The 18844-nt window shown below is 40.0% G+C and overlaps 1 protein-coding gene across 1 annotated transcript in view; it reads right to left on the reverse strand.

Moving 5' to 3' along the window:
• LOC138365926 (beta-1,4-galactosyltransferase 4-like) overlaps positions 1–18602 on the reverse strand; it is a 69465-nt gene extending 50863 nt beyond the window's left edge. Inside the window, exon 1 of the mRNA XM_069326639.1 lies at positions 18332–18602. Within this exon, the coding sequence (XP_069182740.1) occupies positions 18332–18602 (271 nt within the window). The remainder of the gene's footprint in view (positions 1–18331) is intronic.
• Positions 18603–18844: the final 242 nt, after the last annotated feature.

The following is an 18844-nucleotide window of genomic DNA, read 5'->3' on the forward strand; positions in this document are numbered from 1 at the left end:
ACAACTATCTCCTTGTTCTCACGAAGGCTCCTTGTTTCGTGTTTTACGAAACGCGTCAGACTAGAAATAAAAATGAATTTTAGAGAATTGATTTTTGAATTACCTCCAACAGTGAAAAGAAATGTACGAAAGATTGAGAAAATTCGTGTTAGAATTATTAATCTTACTTTTTCGGTCATATTTAATAATATATATACATATATATATATATACATATATATATATATATATATATATATATATATATATATATATATATATATATATATATATATACATATATATATATATATAAATATATATATATATATATATATATATATATATATATATATATATATATATTTAAATATATATATATATATATATATATATATATATATATATATAACTGAAAACTCACACCCCAGAAGTGACTCGAACCCATACTCCCAGAAGCAACGCATCTGGTATGTACAAGACGCCTTAATCCACTTGACCATCACGACCGGACATAATGAGGTGATAGCCGAGGCTATTTGAACCACCCCACCGCCGGCACTCGGATAGTTATCTTGGGCATAGCATTTTACCAAATCACCTCATTCTTTGGGGCAACACGTGAGGAACACAAATGCGAACAAGCCTGAATGGTCCCCAGGACATATGCAACTGAAAACTCACACCCCAGAAGTGACTCGAACCCATACTCCCAGAAGCAACGCATCTGGTATGTACAAGACGCCTTAATCCACTTGACCATCACGACCGGACATAATGAGGTGATAGCCGAGGCTATTTGAACCACCCCACCGCCGGCACTCGGATAGTTATCTTGGGCATAGCATTTTACCAAATCACCTCATTCTTTGGGGCAACACGTGAGGAACACAAATGCGAACAAGCCTGAATGGTCCCCAGGACATATGCAACTGAAAACTCACACCCCAGAAGTGACTCGAACCCATACTCCCAGAAGCAACGCATCTGGTATGTACAAGACGCCTTAATCCACTTGACCATCACCACCGGACATAATGAGGTGATAGCCGAGGCTATTTGAACCACCCCACCGCCGGCACTCGGATAGTTATCTTGGGCATAGCATTTTACCAAATCACCTCATTCTTTGGGGCAACACGTGAGGAACACAAATGCGAACAAGCCTGAATGGTCCCCAGGACATATGCAACTGAAAACTCACACCCCAGAAGTGACTCGAACCATTTCGAGCTTGTTCACCAAATGCTTGTTCGCATTTGTGTTCCTCACGTGTTGCCCCAAAGAATGAGGTGATTTGGTAAAATGCTATGCCCAAGATAACTATCCGAGTGCCGGCGGTGGGGTGGTTCAAATAGCCTCGGCTATCACCTCATTATGTCCGGTCGTGATGGTCAAGTGGATTAAGGCGTCTTGTACATACCAGATGCGTTGCTTCTGGGAGTATGGGTTCGAGTCACTTCTGGGGTGTGAGTTTTCAGTTGCATATGTCCTGGGGACCATTCAGGCTTGTTCGCATTTGTGTTCCTCACGTGTTGCCCCAAAGAATGAGGTGATTTGGTAAAATGCTATGCCCAAGATAACTATCCGAGTGCCGGCGGTGGGGTGGTTCAAATAGCCTCGGCTATCACCTCATTATGTCCGGTCGTGATGGTCAAGTGGATTAAGGCGTCTTGTACATACCAGATGCGTTGCTTCTGGGAGTATGGGTTCGAGTCACTTCTGGGGTGTGAGTTTTCAGTTGCATATGTCCTGGGGACCATTCAGGCTTGTTCGCATTTGTGTTCCTCACGTGTTGCCCCAAAGAATGAGGTGATTTGGTAAAATGCTATGCCCAAGATAACTATCCGAGTGCCGGCGGTGGGGTGGTTCAAATAGCCTCGGCTATCACCTCATTATGTCCGGTCGTGATGGTCAAGTGGATTAAGGCGTCTTGTACATACCAGATGCGTTGCTTCTGGGAGTATGGGTTCGAGTCACTTCTGGGGTGTGAGTTTTCAGTTGCATATGTCCTGGGGACCATTCAGGCTTGTTCGCATTTGTGTTCCTCACGTGTTGCCCCAAAGAATGAGGTGATTTGGTAAAATGCTATGCCCAAGATAACTATCCGAGTGCCGGCGGTGGGGTGGTTCAAATAGCCTCGGCTATCACCTCATTATGTCCGGTCGTGATGGTCAAGTGGATTAAGGCGTCTTGTACATACCAGATGCGTTGCTTCTGGGAGTATGGGTTCGAGTCACTTCTGGGGTGTGAGTTTTCAGTTGCATATGTCCTGGGGACCATTCAGGCTTGTTCGCATTTGTGTTCCTCACGTGTTGCCCCAAAGAATGAGGTGATTTGGTAAAATGCTATGCCCAAGATAACTATCCGAGTGCCGGCGGTGGGGTGGTTCAAATAGCCTCGGCTATCACCTCATTATGTCCGGTCGTGATGGTCAAGTGGATTAAGGCGTCTTGTACATACCAGATGCGTTGCTTCTGGGAGTATGGGTTCGAGTCACTTCTGGGGTGTGAGTTTTCAGTTGCATATGTCCTGGGGACCATTCAGGCTTGTTCGCATATATATATATATATATATATATATATATATATATATATATTTAAATATATATATATATATATATATATATAGATATATATATATATATATATATATATATATATATATATATATATATATAAGCCTATACTTGCATAAACCACAAGTGAAGATAAACAATCTTTGGACAACACCCACCAGTGGGACTCGAACCCAGAAAGCACAACTACCTTCCAGTAGCTGGCATAACTAGTATGCTTTAACCCACTACGCCATCAGACCTTACAAAAGAAGTAGATAGTTCGAGATATATATATCTCAAACATCTCTACCTCCCGAAGGCACCAGATGAGTGAGGGGTCAGTCTGCAATTTTCGTCAAGCCACTGTCAATGTGAGAGAACTCGTGTCCAGCTTATAAGCCTATACTTGCATAAACCACAAGTGAAGATAAACAATCTTTGGACAACACCCACCAGTGGGACTCGAACCCAGAAAGCACAACTACCTTCCAGTAGCTGGCATAACTAGTATGCTTTAACCCACTACGCCATCAGACCTTACAAAAGAAGTAGATAGTTCGAGATATATATATCTCAAACATCTCTACCTCCCGAAGGCACCAGATGAGTGAGGGGTCAGTCTGCAATTTTCGTCAAGCCACTGTCAATGTGAGAGAACTCGTGTCCAGCTTATAAGCCTATACTTGCATAAACCACAAGTGAAGATAAACAATCTTTGGACAACACCCACCAGTGGGACTCGAACCCAGAAAGCACAACTACCTTCCAGTAGCTGGCATAACTAGTATGCTTTAACCCACTACGCCATCAGACCTTACAAAAGAAGTAGATAGTTCGAGATATATATATCTCAAACATCTCTACCTCCCGAAGGCACCAGATGAGTGAGGGGTCAGTCTGCAATTTTCGTCAAGCCACTGTCAATGTGAGAGAACTCGTGTCCAGCTTATAAGCCTATACTTGCATAAACCACAAGTGAAGATAAACAATCTTTGGACAACACCCACCAGTGGGACTCGAACCCAGAAAGCACAACTACCTTCCAGTAGCTGGCATAACTAGTATGCTTTAACCCACTACGCCATCAGACCTTACAAAAGAAGTAGATAGTTCGAGATATATATATCTCAAACATCTCTACCTCCCGAAGGCACCAGATGAGTGAGGGGTCAGTCTGCAATTTTCGTCAAGCCACTGTCAATGTGAGAGAACTCGTGTCCAGCTTATAAGCCTATACTTGCATAAACCACAAGTGAAGATAAACAATCTTTGGACAACACCCACCAGTGGGACTCGAACCCAGAAAGCACAACTACCTTCCAGTAGCTGGCATAACTAGTATGCTTTAACCCACTACGCCATCAGACCTTACAAAAGAAGTAGATAGTTCGAGATATATATATCTCAAACATCTCTACCTCCCGAAGGCACCAGATGAGTGAGGGGTCAGTCTGCAATTTTCGTCAAGCCACTGTCAATGTGAGAGAACTCGTGTCCAGCTTATAAGCCTATACTTGCATAAACCACAAGTGAAGATAAACAATCTTTGGACAACACCCACCAGTGGGACTCGAACCCAGAAAGCACAACTACCTTCCAGTAGCTGGCATAACTAGTATGCTTTAACCCACTACGCCATCAGACCTTACAAAAGAAGTAGATAGTTCGAGATATATATATCTCAAACATCTCTACCTCCCGAAGGCACCAGATGAGTGAGGGGTCAGTCTGCAATTTTCGTCAAGCCACTGTCAATGTGAGAGAACTCGTGTCCAGCTTATAAGCCTATACTTGCATAAACCACAAGTGAAGATAAACAATCTTTGGACAACACCCACCAGTGGGACTCGAACCCAGAAAGCACAACTACCTTCCAGTAGCTGGCATAACTAGTATGCTTTAACCCACTACGCCATCAGACCTTACAAAAGAAGTAGATAGTTCGAGATATATATATCTCAAACATCTCTACCTCCCGAAGGCACCAGATGAGTGAGGGGTCAGTCTGCAATTTTCGTCAAGCCACTGTCAATGTGAGAGAACTCGTGTCCAGCTTATAAGCCTATACTTGCATAAACCACAAGTGAAGATAAACAATCTTTGGACAACACCCACCAGTGGGACTCGAACCCAGAAAGCACAACTACCTTCCAGTAGCTGGCATAACTAGTATGCTTTAACCCACTACGCCATCAGACCTTACAAAAGAAGTAGATAGTAGATAAACCACTTCACTTGTGGTTTATGCAAGTATAGGCTTATAAGCTGGACATGAGTTCTCTCACATTGACAGTGGCTTGACGAAAATTGCAGACTGACCCCTCACTCATCTGGTGCCTTCGGGAGGTAGAGATGTTTGAGATATATATATCTCGAACTATCTACTTCTTTTGTAAGGTCTGATGGCGTAGTGGGTTAAAGCATACTAGTTATGCCAGCTACTGGAAGGTAGTTGTGCTTTCTGGGTTCGAGTCCCACTGGTGGGTGTTGTCCAAAGATTGTTTATCTTCACTTGTGGTTTATGCAAGTATAGGCTTATAAGCTGGACACGAGTTCTCTCACATTGACAGTGGCTTGACGAAAATTGCAGACTGACCCCTCACTCATCTGGTGCCTTCGGGAGGTAGAGATGTTTGAGATATATATATCTCGAACTATCTACTTCTTTTGTAAGGTCTGATGGCGTAGTGGGTTAAAGCATACTAGTTATGCCAGCTACTGGAAGGTAGTTGTGCTTTCTGGGTTCGAGTCCCACTGGTGGGTGTTGTCCAAAGATTGTTTATCTTCACTTGTGGTTTATGCAAGTATAGGCTTATAAGCTGGACACGAGTTCTCTCACATTGACAGTGGCTTGATGAAAATTGCAGACTGACCCCTCACTCATCTGGTGCCTTCGGGAGGTAGAGATGTTTGAGATATATATATCTCGAACTATCTACTTCTTTTGTAAGGTCTGATGGCGTAGTGGGTTAAAGCATACTAGTTATGCCAGCTACTGGAAGGTAGTTGTGCTTTCTGGGTTCGAGTCCCACTGGTGGGTGTTGTCCAAAGATTGTTTATCTTCACTTGTGGTTTATGCAAGTATAGGCTTATAAGCTGGACACGAGTTCTCTCACATTGACAGTGGCTTGACGAAAATTGCAGACTGACCCCTCACTCATCTGGTGCCTTCGGGAGGTAGAGATGTTTGAGATATATATATCTCGAACTATCTACTTCTTTTGTAAGGTCTGATGGCGTAGTGGGTTAAAGCATACTAGTTATGCCAGCTACTGGAAGGTAGTTGTGCTTTCTGGGTTCGAGTCCCACTGGTGGGTGTTGTCCAAAGATTGTTTATCTTCACTTGTGGTTTATGCAAGTATAGGCTTATAAGCTGGACACGAGTTCTCTCACATTGACAGTGGCTTGACGAAAATTGCAGACTGACCCCTCACTCATCTGGTGCCTTCGGGAGGTAGAGATGTTTGAGATATATATATCTCGAACTATCTACTTCTTTTGTAAGGTCTGATGGCGTAGTGGGTTAAAGCATACTAGTTATGCCAGCTACTGGAAGGTAGTTGTGCTTTCTGGGTTCGAGTCCCACTGGTGGGTGTTGTCCAAAGATTGTTTATCTTCACTTGTGGTTTATGCAAGTATAGGCTTATAAGCTGGACACGAGTTCTCTCACATTGACAGTGGCTTGACGAAAATTGCAGACTGACCCCTCACTCATCTGGTGCCTTCGGGAGGTAGAGATGTTTGAGATATATATATCTCGAACTATCTACTTCTTTTGTAAGGTCTGATGGCGTAGTGGGTTAAAGCATACTAGTTATGCCAGCTACTGGAAGGTAGTTGTGCTTTCTGGGTTCGAGTCCCACTGGTGGGTGTTGTCCAAAGATTGTTTATCTTCACTTGTGGTTTATGCAAGTATAGGCTTATAAGCTGGACACGAGTTCTCTCACATTGACAGTGGCTTGACGAAAATTGCAGACTGACCCCTCACTCATCTGGTGCCTTCGGGAGGTAGAGATGTTTGAGATATATATATCTCGAACTATCTACTTCTTTTGTAAGGTCTGATGGCGTAGTGGGTTAAAGCATACTAGTTATGCCAGCTACTGGAAGGTAGTTGTGCTTTCTGGGTTCGAGTCCCACTGGTGGGTGTTGTCCAAAGATTGTTTATCTTCACTTGTGGTTTATGCAAGTATAGGCTTATAAGCTGGACACGAGTTCTCTCACATTGACAGTGGCTTGACGAAAATTGCAGACTGACCCCTCACTCATCTGGTGCCTTCGGGAGGTAGAGATGTTTGAGATATATATATCCTGAACTATCTACTTCTTTTGTAAGGTCTGATGGCGTAGTGGGTTAAAGCATACTAGTTATGCCAGCTACTGGAAGGTAGTTGTGCTTTCTGGGTTCGAGTCCCACTGGTGGGTGTTGTCCAAAGATTGTTTATCTTCACTTGTGGTTTATGCAAGTATAGGCTTATAAGCTGGACACGAGTTCTCTCACATTGACAGTGGCTTGACGAAAATTGCAGACTGACCCCTCACTCATCTGGTGCCTTCGGGAGGTAGAGATGTTTGAGATATATATATCTCGAACTATCTACTTCTTTTGTAAGGTCTGATGGCGTAGTGGGTTAAAGCATACTAGTTATGCCAGCTACTGGAAGGTAGTTGTGCTTTCTGGGTTCGAGTCCCACTGGTGGGTGTTGTCCAAAGATTGTTTATCTTCACTTGTGGTTTATGCAAGTATAGGCTTATAAGCTGGACACGAGTTCTCTCACATTGACAGTGGCTTGACGAAAATTGCAGACTGACCCCTCACTCATCTGGTGCCTTCGGGAGGTAGAGATGTTTGAGATATATATATCTCGAACTATCTACTTCTTTTGTAAGGTCTGATGGCGTAGTGGGTTAAAGCATACTAGTTATGCCAGCTACTGGAAGGTAGTTGTGCTTTCTGGGTTCGAGTCCCACTGGTGGGTGTTGTCCAAAGATTGTTTATCTTCACTTGTGGTTTATGCAAGTATAGGCTTATAAGCTGGACACGAGTTCTCTCACATTGACAGTGGCTTGACGAAAATTGTAGACTGACCCCTCACTCATCTGGTGCCTTCGGGAGGTAGAGATGTTTGAGATATATATATCTCGAACTATCTACTTCTTTTGTAAGGTCTGATGGCGTAGTGGGTTAAAGCATACTAGTTATGCCAGCTACTGGAAGGTAGTTGTGCTTTCTGGGTTCGAGTCCCACTGGTGGGTGTTGTCCAAAGATTGTTTATCTTCACTTGTGGTTTATGCAAGTATAGGCTTATAAGCTGGACACGAGTTCTCTCACATTGACAGTGGCTTGACGAAAATTGCAGACTGACCCCTCACTCATCTGGTGCCTTCGGGAGGTAGAGATGTTTGAGATATATATATCTCGAACTATCTACTTCTTTTGTAAGGTCTGATGGCGTAGTGGGTTAAAGCATACTAGTTATGCCAGCTACTGGAAGGTAGTTGTGCTTTCTGGGTTCGAGTCCCACTGGTGGGTGTTGTCCAAAGATTGTTTATCTTCACTTGTGGTTTATGCAAGTATAGGCTTATAAGCTGGACACGAGTTCTCTCACATTGACAGTGGCTTGACGAAAATTGCAGACTGACCCCTCACTCATCTGGTGCCTTCGGGAGGTAGAGATGTTTGAGATATATATATCTCGAACTATCTACTTCTTTTGTAAGGTCTGATGGCGTAGTGGGTTAAAGCATACTAGTTATGCCAGCTACTGGAAGGTAGTTGTGCTTTCTGGGTTCGAGTCCCACTGGTGGGTGTTGTCCAAAGATTGTTTATCTTCACTTGTGGTTTATGCAAGTATAGGCTTATAAGCTGGACACGAGTTCTCTCACATTGACAGTGGCTTGACGAAAATTGCAGACTGACCCCTCACTCATCTGGTGCCTTCGGGAGGTAGAGATGTTTGAGATATATATATCTCGAACTATCTACTTCTTTTGTAAGGTCTGATGGCGTAGTGGGTTAAAGCATACTAGTTATGCCAGCTACTGGAAGGTAGTTGTGCTTTCTGGGTTCGAGTCCCACTGGTGGGTGTTGTCCAAAGATTGTTTATCTTCACTTGTGGTTTATGCAAGTATAGGCTTATAAGCTGGACACGAGTTCTCTCACATTGACAGTGGCTTGACGAAAATTGCAGACTGACCCCTCACTCATCTGGTGCCTTCGGGAGGTAGAGATGTTTGAGATATATATATCTCGAACTATCTACTTCTTTTGTAAGGTCTGATGGCGTAGTGGGTTAAAGCATACTAGTTATGCCAGCTACTGGAAGGTAGTTGTGCTTTCTGGGTTCGAGTCCCACTGGTGGGTGTTGTCCAAAGATTGTTTATCTTCACTTGTGGTTTATGCAAGTATAGGCTTATAAGCTGGACACGAGTTCTCTCACATTGACAGTGGCTTGACGAAAATTGCAGACTGACCCCTCACTCATCTGGTGCCTTCGGGAGGTAGAGATGTTTGAGATATATATATCTCGAACTATCTACTTCTTTTGTAAGGTCTGATGGCGTAGTGGGTTAAAGCATACTAGTTATGCCAGCTACTGGAAGGTAGTTGTGCTTTCTGGGTTCGAGTCCCACTGGTGGGTGTTGTCCAAAGATTGTTTATATATATATATATATATATATATATATATATATATATATATATATTTATGATCGATGTTCCCTTCGGGAACCAACCTTTACTGGTTTAGGTTTAAATTTTAATTCCTTTGTTCCTGATATTTTTAAGAAAAATGCTATTAACACTTTACTGAATAGGGCCTTTGTTTTATGTTCTAATTGAAATAACTTTGATCAGGAAATTAATTTTCTTGTGAAATTTTTTTCAAATAATGGTTATCCTGTGCATATGGTTTATACTTTTATAAGGAATTTCTTAAATAAGAAGTTTCACCCATCGTGTAGGATTACTACAGTGGAAAGGGATCTTAAATATATTAAATTACCATTTTATGGCAGTATTAGCTTTTCTGTAAGGAGTCGTTTGAGGAGACTGTTGCAGCAGTGTTATCCTCAAGTAGACTTTAGATTTATTTTTGTCAACACAAATACCATAGGCTCTTATTTTAAATTTAAAGATAAAGTGCCTACCCCCTTGTGCTCAAATGTTGTATATATGTATAATTGTTCCAGCTGTAATGCTGGATATGTCGGGAGTTCCATTCGGAACTTTAAGAATAGGATACTTGAGCACCGGGGATTATCTTTTAGGACTGGATTACCATTGTCTAAACCAGCATTTTCGGAGATTAGAAACCATTGTTATGAGTTTGATCATTCTCTGCTGGAATCTGATTTTAAAATTCTGGACACTTGTATGAATGGCCAGTCAGATTTGAGAGTAATGGAATCCTTATATATAAAGGAGCTGCGGCCTCTGTTAAATAGCAACCTTTCAGCTGTTCAATTGTACACTGTATAGTGCACAGTAGGCCCTGTAATTTGATTTTTAGTTTATTTTGGTAGTTTAATTTTGTTTAGTTTACCATGTCTTTGCCCTTTCTTACTTATTTCAAGTCTTAACATTGTACATTAATATAATCTTTTATTTAGGATATATAATACATTTTTTGGTATTTAATTTTATTTAATATTTGAGTTTTTTATATGATTTTGGTTTGTACTTTATAATTGTCGTTTATTCTGTTTGTATTTTACATACAGTTTTTGTAGATTTGTGGTCATTATATAAATATTTGTTATAGTGTTTAGTATCTATTTGTTAGGTATCAAGTTTCACTTCTGATCACTTCACGTAAGTTTAATAGAATGGTTTGTTTTAGTAGTTATAAATTTCATCTTGTAGTTTAATGGATTTTAAATTAGTTTTAATATATGTGACAGTTAATAAGTTTTATTTGTATTGATCACTTTAAGTGCGCTTAAGTGTTTTGTTTTTTAAGTATTTTCCTTTCTTTGATAGGCAATTATATTCAGTATCAGTTCTTTGTTTACCAGCTATTTGATTGTGATTTCTGTTTTTTCTTTTAGATCTGATGATGAATACGAGAAGTATTCGAAACGTGATGCTTATAATAATAAGTCGAATAAGGAACAGGGCTCCATTAAGGAACATATAATCTCTTCCCATAACCAAACCATCGCCAGAGAAATCCTAGTAAACAACACAGAAATCATCGATAGATACAGCGATAGCAGGCGGCTTGACGTTTGCGAGGCACTACACATCAAGAAGTCAACACCAGCAATCAACAGCCAATTATTGCACAACTATATTCTACCCACCTCAAGACTCCGCTCCAATATAGAAGCATCAAGAAATATGGACCAATAGGCTTTCTACAAACACTTCTATTCAATACCCATTGTTTCTGTTCTGTCTTGTGTTGATACTTTTAATACCCTATTAATATCCCCTCTTGTTCTGTCTTGTGTTAATGCCGCATCACCCCTCCCACCTCACTCAAATGTAGATATAAAATCAGAGATACGTAAGTTCTAATCAGTTGTGTATTTGTGAAGTCTTTGAAAATGTAATAAGTTTTACGAAACGCGCCCGTGTCGCGTCAGACTAGAAATAAAAATGAATTTTGGAGAAGTGATTTTTTATTTACCTCCAACAGTGAAGCGTAATGTACGAAAGATTGAGAAAATTCGTGTTAGAATTATATATATATATATATATGGTAGAGCGATCACCCCAGTGATCGCTCCAGCCAACGGTGTGCTGCTTTGGGCCCCTCTGGGCTCGAGTGCCATTGAGGTAATCCTCGAAGAAATGCTGAATGACCTAAGGGGCCGTAGTACTGAAAAATGCGATAAATGAAAACTGGTTTGATTTCAATCAAACTTTTTTGTCTAGTAGTATGTAAAATGTAGTTCAACTGGCCCAAGTCTCATCATCGTAGCATAAATAGGAAGGGAGAAAAAAATATTGAATTATGTGTTGAAAATTTTCCAAAATGGTCAAAAATTAACATCAAACAAAAGTGTCAACTGAAATCATGTCTATGACTCTAAGCTATCACAATAGCATAACGTATTTTAATATTTAGTTTTATGCCAAAAAAATATAAAAAATTAATTGAGATTTTTTTTCTCTCAATTTTTTTTCATATTTTTTATCGGCCGATTTGCATGACACTTATATACCTTACAGAACATAAGAATATCTGTAAGGATGCAAGTTTTGGAAGAAATTGGTTGAAGTCAACTTCAACCACAGGAGGCAGAATCTTTGATCTTATTTATTGTCCATTAAGTTAAAATTACTTCGCAGCTTTCATTCTTTTTTTCAATTTAAATGAAATTTACATCTTCTATGTAGAGTTTACGTCTCTACAGACTATATTAAGCACTTTTTCTAGGTTCATTTATTGATTTTATACTTCATTTTCAAACATGAAATATTGGCATATATTTTGGGGGAACTTTGACTACCTGTATTAGTAAAACTAAACATATTTTGGATAATCCTTTCAATACAAATCCTCTTTTATATGATAATGTATTAGATGAGTGTCATAAAACGATTTCATTTGAAACATGTGGTTTGTGAAATATATTGAAAATGTGTAAAATTCGTTGGAAAAAAAAAAATAACAATAACTCCCTTTCTATTTAGGGTGCGATACTGAAACATAGAACAGTTGCAATCCTTCTTATAAACAACTAGTAAAAAATGTTTGGTTGACATTAAACAATAATTAAAAATCGTGTAATATGGCACCTAAGAAGAATGGAGGGAAGAATAGGGGCTTTGGATGCTGACGATGCTTTGTACCTCCTCAAAAGGTGCCTGGCTTTGCCCACACTTACATATTTCCTAAGGTGTGCTCTCTCCTTCGACAGCCCAAAATTAACAAAATATGACGCACTCCTAAAGTCAATAACCACGCAAGTGTTAAACCTCTCCCTGCAAGATGACCAATGGAACCAAGCAACGGTCCTCGTTAGACTTGGGGGAATAGGTATTCGCAAGGTGACACAGTTAGTATTGCCGGCATTCTTATCCTCCACCAGTATTACAGGTCAATTAGTGAATGAGACACTGCCAGAATACCCAAGAGACTCCATTGGGATTTATGATCCAAAATTAGTGGATGGGACATTCTTATCAACTCTCAACCTCGACCAACCTTTCCAAACGACTGTAAACGTGCCAAATGGGATAGCCCAATAGTGGAGAACATTGCCACATCAATGTTGGAGGCAGCTTCTGGGAAGGATAAAGTGCGTCTCCTAGCTGTGCAAGCTCCCCATGCCAGGAACTTCCTGTTGGCTGTTGCTAATTCCGCCTTAGGCACTCATATGAATCATCGGGACCTAAATATTGGTGTTGCCCTTCGCCTTGCTGCCCCTTTCTCCACCGAACACTGGTGTATCTGCTGCTATGCGTCGGCAGACCAACACGGCAGCCTAGGTTTCATCTGGCATAAGTCACAAGGGAAGAGTGCCAGACATGAAACAGTGAATGACATCATCAAGAGAAGTTTGGCTACAGCTGGGTGTCCAGCACAAAGGGAACCTCAGTTGTGCAGACTGGATTTACACTGGTTTTAGTCCTGTTTTTAAAACATTATCTTCGTGGTGGATATCGATGCTCGGTATTCACTAGCCGTTTCCATGGCTAGTGGGAATGGGCTAGTAGAGGTCCCATTCTTCAACTGCTCTTTTAATCATTGTAGTCGCTATGGAGGGAGACAGGATTGATTTATGAAGACTAAGCCACCCAAAGGGTGGCTTAGTCTTCAATGAATGACGTCTTCTTCCGCTACTTTGGCTCTGTGGCAACGTTTGATAGTTGGGAGTATTTTCTTCTTGATTTGCTCCTTAATCTGAGAAAAACTTGGAGATATTTTAATCTGATCAACAGGTAGAGCAGTGGAAGTTTGCCTTTTTATTACCATCTATGCCAATATGACTTCGTATCCAATTTAGGGTGATTGACAGCCCTAGATTCTGTGCTTCTTTTCCTATGTAGGATTTCTGTAATGAGTTGGATATTATCTCTGTGCTGGTTGGATAACAATGACTGAAGCGAGGGAGGGAATTATCAGGAGAAAGTGTCAAGCCATTACGACTATATAGCACTTGGAAGAGGTCAGGATAAGGATTTGGGATGGAACAGGGAAAAAAGGAATAGTGCCCAACCACTTGGGCAGTCGGGCATTGAACGCCGACATGCATGTAGTGAGACCGTCGCTCTACAGTCCTGCCCAAGTGGTTGGGCAACAATGCATGGAGCAAAGATTTAAGAGTCGGTAGGAATGATGACATCATGTGAATTATTCTCAATTGCATAATTTATGGCAACTTTCAAGACATTTTCCACGGTAAACTATTATTTTTTCTCTCTAGTACCAAGTATGGTGAACATGTCAGTGAAAAAGGTTTATAGGTGCAATTCTGCATATCCTCTTAAATAACCATACATATAACATTAGTTGTCTTACAGATATGTGATCATTCTTTTTTGCTTGTTTCAAATACATTAATGTTCAGAACAACTTATTCCTAAATAGTTGAACATATTCAATGTTCAGAACAATTTATTCCTAAATAGTTGAACATATTTAATGTTCAGAACAATTTATTCCTAAATAGTTGAACATATTTAATGTTCAGAACAATTTATTCCTAAATAGTTGAACATATTTAATGTTCAGAACAATTTATTCCTAAATAGTTGAACATATTTAATGTTCAGAGCAATTTATTCCTAAATAGTTGAACATATTTAATGTTCAGAACAATTTATTCCTAAATAGTTGAACACATAAAATTTGCTTTGGGTCAAACAATTGTCAGTTCATTTATTTCATGATATGTCACCGTCATTGTAGACTATCGTATGAGGTTATCAATAAACAACCTTGTTTTGTATCTAATGGAAGGTTTTTCCAATTCAACAGCTTTTGAAACATTTATGTTCTCGATTTTCTTGATTACCTTCTGTACTGAATCTTTTACTATGGTAATAATGTTACTAGGAACCTATACAAATAATATTGTGGGCTAAGTACTCACGGAGGTGTGGAGGTGTAGAAGGGCAGCCAGGCAGTGAGGGAGTGTTGTAAGCTCGCATAACATGGAAGTCAGGTCTGCTGCTCACCATCACACACACCATCACTATCATTGTAGTTATCAACAGGTATGCTACAGCTGTCTTTTTTACCACTTTACGTGCCGAATAACCACCAAGCCACGTCATAACTTGGCCTGTACATTGCCTGCTGATCCTAGGATAGCTGTGATTGGAAGACTGGTCTGGCGAATCATTGATGTTCACCATGATGAGTATACTGACACTGGTCAGTGTTGGCGTCGATCAGATGTCACACGAAGTCTGACTTGCGTGGTTTTCTCTTCTTCCAGACACGATCACCTCTAACAAGGGGAAGAAATAACGGTGTGCGAACTAAGTCTGCTTTTGTAACAACATTAGTTTGTATACATTCTTTATAAATGTATATATGTGTGAAACAGGATGTCTGACAGTACGAGGAAGGCGGCCAGACACATGGGACCTAACCCACTTTTCACACATATAACATCGAGAATCTGACTGTATAAGCCAGTTGTGGTAGGCCCGAGTACCATACCTTAAGAAATATCTGCATCATAAGTGGCCCCCTCCTCAATAATGTCAATTTTCATTTAGCCAGAAATAAAATTGGGCAAGTTTTCATATATATATATATATATATATATATATATATATATATATATATATATATATATATATATATATATATACATATATATATATATATATATATATATATATATATATATATATATATATATATATATATATATATATATATATATATATATATGTCGTACCTAGTAGCCAGAACGCACTTCTCAGCCTACTATGCAAGGCCCGATTTGTCTAATAAGCCAAGTTTTTCTGAATTAATATATTTTCTCTAATTTTGTTCTTATGAAATGATAAAGCTGCCCATTTCATTATGTATGAGGTCAATTTTTTTTTATTGGAGTTAAAATTAACGTAGATATATGACCGAACATAACCAACCCTACCTAACCTAACCTAACCTATCTTTATGGGTTAGGTTAGGTTAGGTAGCCGAAAAAGCTAGGTTAGGTTAGGTTAGGTAGGTTAGGTAGTCGAAAAACAATTAATTCATGAAAACTTGGCTTATTAGGTAAATCGGGCCTTGCATAGTAGGCTGAGAAGTGCGTTTTGGCTACTAGGTACGACATATATATATATATATATATATATATATATATATATATATATATATATATATATATATATATATATATATATATATATATATATATTTTATCGTGAAGGCTTGATTCCTTGCTGCTGGGTCGTGCGTTTTAATTTTAGTATATTTTGGTAGCAGTCTTTCCTGTAGACATATATTATTAAATATGACCGAAAAAGTAAGATTAATAATTCTAACACGAATTTTCTCAATCTTTCGTACATTTCTTTTCACTGTTGGTAGTAATTCAAAAATCAATTCTCCAAAATTCATTTTTATTTCTAGTCTGAGGCGACACTTGAGCGCGTTTCGTAAAACTTATTACATTTTCAAAGACTTTAGTTAAACATACACAACTGAATAGAACTTACACATCTCCGATTTGTTTATATCTACATTTGAGTGAAGTGAGGTGGTATTTAATAGGGTATTAATTTCATCAACACAAGACAGAACACGAAACAATGGGTATTGAATAGAATTGATTGTAGAAAGCCTATTGGTCCATATTTCTTGATGCTTCTATATTGGAGCGGAGTCTTGAGGTGGGTAGAATATAGTTGTGCATTAATTGGCTGTTGATTGCTGGTGTTGACTTCTTAATGTGTAGAGCCTCGCAAACGTCAAGCCGCCTGCTATCGCTGTATCTATCGATGATTTGTGTGTTGTCGCCAGAGAAATCCTAGTAAACAACACAGAAATCATCGATAGATACAGCGATAGCAGGCGGCTTGACGTTTGCGAGGCTCTACACATTAAGAAGTCAACACCAGCAATCAACAGCCAATTAATACACAACTATATTCTACCCACCTCAAGACTCCGCTCCAAAATAGAAGCATCAAGAAATATGGACCAATAGGCTTTCTACAATCACTTCTATTCCATACCCATTGTTTCGTGTTCTGTCTTGTGTTGATGAAATTAATACCCTATTAAATACCACCTCACCTCATCCACCTCACTCAAATGTAGATATAAACAAATCGGAGATGTGTAAGTTCTATTCAGTTGTGTATGTTTAACTAAAGTCTTTGAAAATGTAATAAGTTTTACGAAACGCGCTCAAGTGTTGCGTCAGACTAGAAAAAAAAATGAATTTTGGAGAATTGATTTTTGAATTACCACCAACAGTGAAAAGAAATGTACGAAAGATTGAGAAAATTCGTGTTAGAATTATTAATCTTACTTTTCGGTCATATTTAATAATATATATATATATATATATATATATATATATATATATATATATATATATATATATATATATATATATATATATATATATATATATATATATATATATATATATATATATATATATATATATATATATATATATATATATATATATATATATATATTTATATATATTTATATATTGTCACATAATTCACTTGCATTGCCGGGTAAGCTGCCCCTTCACTCTCACTCTGGTCGTTGATAGCCTTCTTACGACGCAACGAGAACTACAATTATCGTAAATCAGCCGTTCTGAAGCTCAATCAAAGTCCAGACACCTGTTTAGACAATACTCTCAGCGTATATCCCTTACCTCCCGTCATCCCATCACAGGTGTGTTCGCCGGTCGGCAGTTGTAAGCTAAAGATTGCTTGTTATTCTGCGATGACCTGTTCCGGCCACCTTAGACAAATGATGTGACGTCACCAACAGCGGTATAAGTACACCAGACCCGAGCCGTCATCTTCAGTCTCTCTTCAGATGCTCTGGGATTATGACATTACGACTGGTCATGAAGTCAGCTGTTCTGCCAGACGTTCCTTGCCTAGGATGTGCTGTCTTCAGTGTAACTATTCTCAGTCACATATTTTATTCTCTTTGTGTTAACGTAATCTTTCGTGTGTTATTCTTTCTCTTGTGTATCACCCAAGTGGTGTAAATCAGGGGTTTTTGTAATTCAGATGTTATTTCTTTATTATAGAGTAAATTGTTATATGTTTGTCGAATTCGAGTATTACTTCCACTCTTTCTCAATTCTCACACTGCAAAGGCCTGTGCATTTTATTTAATTTAATGAGTGTGTGCAACTTAGCATCTGCCCAGTACACCCGCAGTATTGTATTGCCTCACATTAATGGGGGTCTGTCAATCTGCTTTCTTAAAACCCATATGTCGAGTACACAATGTGTCAACTTTGTGAAAGAGAAAACGTGCACTCCCTTGAACATTATATTGTAGAATGGCCCCACATTGACTGACTGCTGAACTCTGTAACTACTATATGAATACTGGTTGAGGATTCGCTTGTTGGTCGCCAGAGGTTCAAGACGTGCTCGCCTGACCTGCCAGTTGTTGCCTGGTGTTGAGAGGGGGCGGTTGCGGTTTGCGGTGCAGTGTACCCGGCTGGCAGTATGGTTGTTGGTGGTGATGCCCGAGTTCGGCGGGTTGACACGATGCGCTTGGATTTTTCTAGTGCTGTGGACTTGCCCATTGTGGAAGTAGTGCTGTTGGATGTGCTCCGTGTGGACGTCCCTGATTTGTTAGGGTTGGAAAAGCTCTCGCCTACCTGAGTGGCAGTGTCCTTCGCCACGACTTTGTTTTACTGGGAGCTTGTGGCGTTCTGGGATGCCCGCACGTTTACTCTTCTTGATTTGGCTGTGACCGTGGAGATTTCGGATCCCTGGGGGTCCTTGAGATATGTGAGTGTTCACGGTGTGCCGGTGACTTTTCCCATGGAGGAGCTGACGTCGGTCTTTACGCGGTATGGTGTGATGGTGAAACACCGATTCAACACTCTGAGTGTGGGCCGGCTGCGAGGGGTACGTTTGGGCGCACATCATGCAAGTCACGATCCCTTTTCCGTCCAGGATTTTGTATCGAGAGCTCCCTCTACGGATCTTTTATCAGGGCCAGACAAGGACCTGTTTCCGGTGTGATGCTGAGGGCCACGTGGCAGCCGGCAGTCACGCTCCTCGTGCTGAGGCCCCTTCGGTTTTTCTGGAGGGTGACTTTCCCTGCTTGTCTGAGTGTGGGGGTTTCCTCGGCGGATCCTCACTCTGTCCTGGTACTGGCGTGGTTC

This window comes from Procambarus clarkii, chromosome 2, assembly GCF_040958095.1.
Source record: "Procambarus clarkii isolate CNS0578487 chromosome 2, FALCON_Pclarkii_2.0, whole genome shotgun sequence".
Classification (NCBI taxonomy): domain Eukaryota; kingdom Metazoa; phylum Arthropoda; class Malacostraca; order Decapoda; family Cambaridae; genus Procambarus; species Procambarus clarkii.